Source organism: Empidonax traillii, unplaced genomic scaffold, assembly GCF_003031625.1.
Source record: "Empidonax traillii isolate 1590-97213 ecotype Southwest subspecies unplaced genomic scaffold, ASM303162v1 scaffold2195:size33200, whole genome shotgun sequence".
In the NCBI taxonomy this organism is placed as follows: Eukaryota; Metazoa; Chordata; class Aves; order Passeriformes; family Tyrannidae; genus Empidonax; species Empidonax traillii.
The window spans coordinates 28,981-32,434 of NW_020957388.1; the positions used below are offsets into that span (position 1 = coordinate 28,981).

At 38.7% G+C, this 3,454-nt stretch overlaps 1 protein-coding gene across 1 annotated transcript in view; it reads right to left on the bottom strand.

The window, feature by feature from the left end:
- Window positions 1–1,394, bottom strand: part of LOC114071681 (B-cell scaffold protein with ankyrin repeats-like) — a 20,381-nt gene extending 18,987 nt beyond the window's left edge. Inside the window, exon 1 of the mRNA XM_027909526.1 lies at window positions 1,114–1,394. Coding sequence (XP_027765327.1) covers window positions 1,114–1,384 — 271 coding nt within the window. The 5' untranslated portion in view covers window positions 1,385–1,394. The remainder of the gene's footprint in view (window positions 1–1,113) is intronic.
- Window positions 1,395–3,454: the final 2,060 nt, after the last annotated feature.

Consider the following 3,454-nt stretch of genomic DNA (forward strand, 5'->3'; position numbering starts at 1 on the left):
ATTTTCATGACTTTTATAGCTGTAACAGGCCCCCTCTGCCCATCTGTTCTTGTAATAACCACTGTGACTACTGTAATAATTCATACTTCTGCCTCATGAATAGGCTGAAGAAAGAGCACCTAAATGATGACCACATTAGCCCATGCATTCTGGCTCTAACCTGGAGTAATACAGCCTGGAGGAAGAGAGCAGCTAAGAAGAATAAAGGAAATCACTGACTGAGAAAGGTATGAAAAAGGAGGTGCTTCTCTGTACTTGGTGAATGTTTTGCATGGTATTAATTCTGATTTCGTGCAAATCATGCACTGCATGCAGAAAGCAATCTAATGGTGTCCTTTGTCAGCCTATTTTTCTACCATTTACTCTTATGCATATTCTTATACATTGGCAGGTTTTTGCAGAGGAGGCAGGAAATGCAGACAGCATGGATTTTTGGGACTGATACAGAGATCTCTGCAGTAAGTTCACCGAATTCCTTTTGTTACTATGAAATTAGGCTTCAGTCTGAACTTGAATGCAAAGATACCTGAAATCCCTTCCAGCCTTATATTTCCATGAATAAGCTCAAAAAAGTTCCCCAGTTTTCATAGTAACGGTAAAAGCACATAATCCTTTCTGATAGAAATACAATGATCCTATCTAGAAATGGTGGCCAATTCTAGCATTTTGTGTTGGAGAAAGGATATTTGGAAAAGGAATTCTGACACAGGTATTTCTCCCCACTGTTCTCATCAGGAAAAAAAAAAAAAGAGACTGAAATTTCTCTCTTAGAATTAAGTAAAAACATTTCAGTAAAGAAACTAAAAGGAAAGGCAATTGCTAGAACAGATACACTCACAGCTAGCCCAGTGATTCTTAGTTTTCCCTCATATTCTCATGATTTTTAAAAAGCTAAATAAAAATTGTGATGCTATCTGACATGCCAACTGAAAATTAACATTATTCAGAGATGTTCTCAGCTCATTTGAAGGGTAAGAATAGGTTGACTGAAACAATGTGTTGGTTTGAAGGTAACTGAACAGGGATCTTAGTCTTTTCAAAAATGGTATTCATCAAATAGAAGAGACACGTCTGCATTCTACTAGAAGATACCAACAAAGCAGCAGCACTGACCTTGTACTATATAGGGCGTGTTCTCCTCTCTGACCAGGGAACACGTGGGACGAGGGGCGGGGGCTGGTGGCCTGTTCATGATGAAGGACCTGCAACGTTTCCTTTTCTCCTTCTCCTCCTCCTCCCCCAGTATGAAATCATACACAGATTCCTCCAGTTGCACAGCAGTGTACAGGTCTTCCTCCTCGCTGTCTTCCTCGCATGGGTCTTGGTCTTCTCTGTAGCATGCTGTGTTGAGTTCATCCCCATGTTCTCTCTTATTCCTGTCCATCACAAAATTCCCCTCTGAAAAAGGAAGAAATTGTGTTGCATATAAAGGGTAAAGAGAGGAGATTAGGACTTATCTTAAAGCTTTAAGCTTCCTAAAGTAACTCAGAGACCTAATTTCACTTCTAAACTGAAGTGCTCTGATTTTCAGAGGCTTCTGATCACCTAACTCAGTAGAGAGGATGTCCCAAAGGAATAATTACAATTTCAGGGACTCCTCATGATTTCACATCAGATTATCAAACATAGATGCTTAGCTATTAGCCACAAAATAAACGGACCTATTTAAAGAAATACAGAGAGCAACAGTTGTTCTCACAAGAGTTACACAAACATGATGTTTTGTAGTGAAGCCAAACAAATGTTACCTGCGGCCTTCGGTATTTTGGAAAACATTTTGTTTCTTACCTGTTGGAACAATGACTTAAGTGAAACTTATTTTAGAAAATGATGGATTTTGTCTTTCCTACATCTTCAATATCCCACTTGGTTTTGAGGGCTTTACTAAGATGTGCTGTAGGCCAAGGTCAAAAAAGAAAAAAAATCCCCTTACAGCGTAGGTAAAATTTATGACCTCTTACAATCTGTGCTAAGATGATCCAAACACCCCCATTCCAATACCTACAATGCCTCTCTGTACTCCTCGTATTTCATACATTTCACAGTACAACTACTCAGAACTTGCTTTCCTTTAGCTTGTGCATTTTGCAGCATTAAAAGGCTATCGATGAGTTTCCCAATACCTGGGTTTGCCTTGATTTGTCTTTAAAACCCCCACAAACTTCTAAGAGTTTAGAGATATTACTGAGGCTGATGTTCCCGTTAATGTTTATAACTTCCTTGTGATGATTACCCATCTTTCCTGCAAAAAGAGTAGACCTGCCTGGAATTCTTTACTGAGTAATTTTTCCCTTGTGTTGTAATTTACAGCCTGTACATATATGTATCTGCTAAACTAGGCTGTGATCACTACTGGCGTTTTCAATCCTTTGGCTGTTGTTTAAAGAATGATCTATGTATGGGTCCAGAGGAGCTAAACAACCTTTTAAAGTGGAAGACATCTGTAAATGGGATGCATCATTTATAAATGAGATTTATATTTATAAATGAGTATTAATAATATGTAATATCAACATGTATTCTAAGATACAAAAATGTTTTAAAACAAGTGGGATTAATACGCCTGCCATATTTAATATGAATAATACTTTGTTGCCATGTCACTGTACAAGTTCTGCTTCTTTCTCTGTAGGACATTTTTTTTTTTTTTTTAAACTCCCACAGGGGGCACTCTCAGGCCACTGCCAAAACACAGACTTGAACAAAAGGGGACTTGCCTTTGAGGTACTTCACAGCAACTCCAAAAACAAGTGGCTGAGCAATGACTCATTAGAACTCCTCTTTGAAAGCAAGCATCATCCTCATTTAGAGGAATTCTAATAACCCTAGCATGTTTTATGGCTAAACACAGGAAAATTCAGAGCACGTTTTAAATGAACTCTTCACACGGGAATATTTTCAGATGAACTCTGCTTTACCAGCACAGGATTCAGCACAGGACACTACATAGCCAGGGAATTTACTTTGCTGGTACCCACATACAGACAGCTGGCGTTTGGCAGAGACGGTCATGTTACTACTTGATGGTATAGTCATGTTAGACCTATTCCAAGAGAGGTATTTGTATCAAACCTACACCAACAAATCCTGCTTGCCAAAACTGACTCCTCATTTATACACACATATAGCTCCAGCTGAGTATTTTGTGGGAAGCAAAACATGTTTTCAGCATTAATTTTATTCTGCCCCTCTTTCTCTGAGAATTCACTTATGGATTCCTGCATGTAGCCAGCTTTTTCTTGGACAGCAGAACACAGGAAAAACCCTACCTATAGCAGGCTATAAGACTAGAGAGCTATTTCTGTCAAATTATGTGAACTTCAGAGTGCTTGGTGATGGTAATTTAAGACTCTAATTGGTTACACCACATTTGAAAACGAAGTTAACAGTAATAAACAGTGGAGGAACTGAGAAGCAGTTTGTGTGCACACTTACCAGTAGTGTCCACAATAAA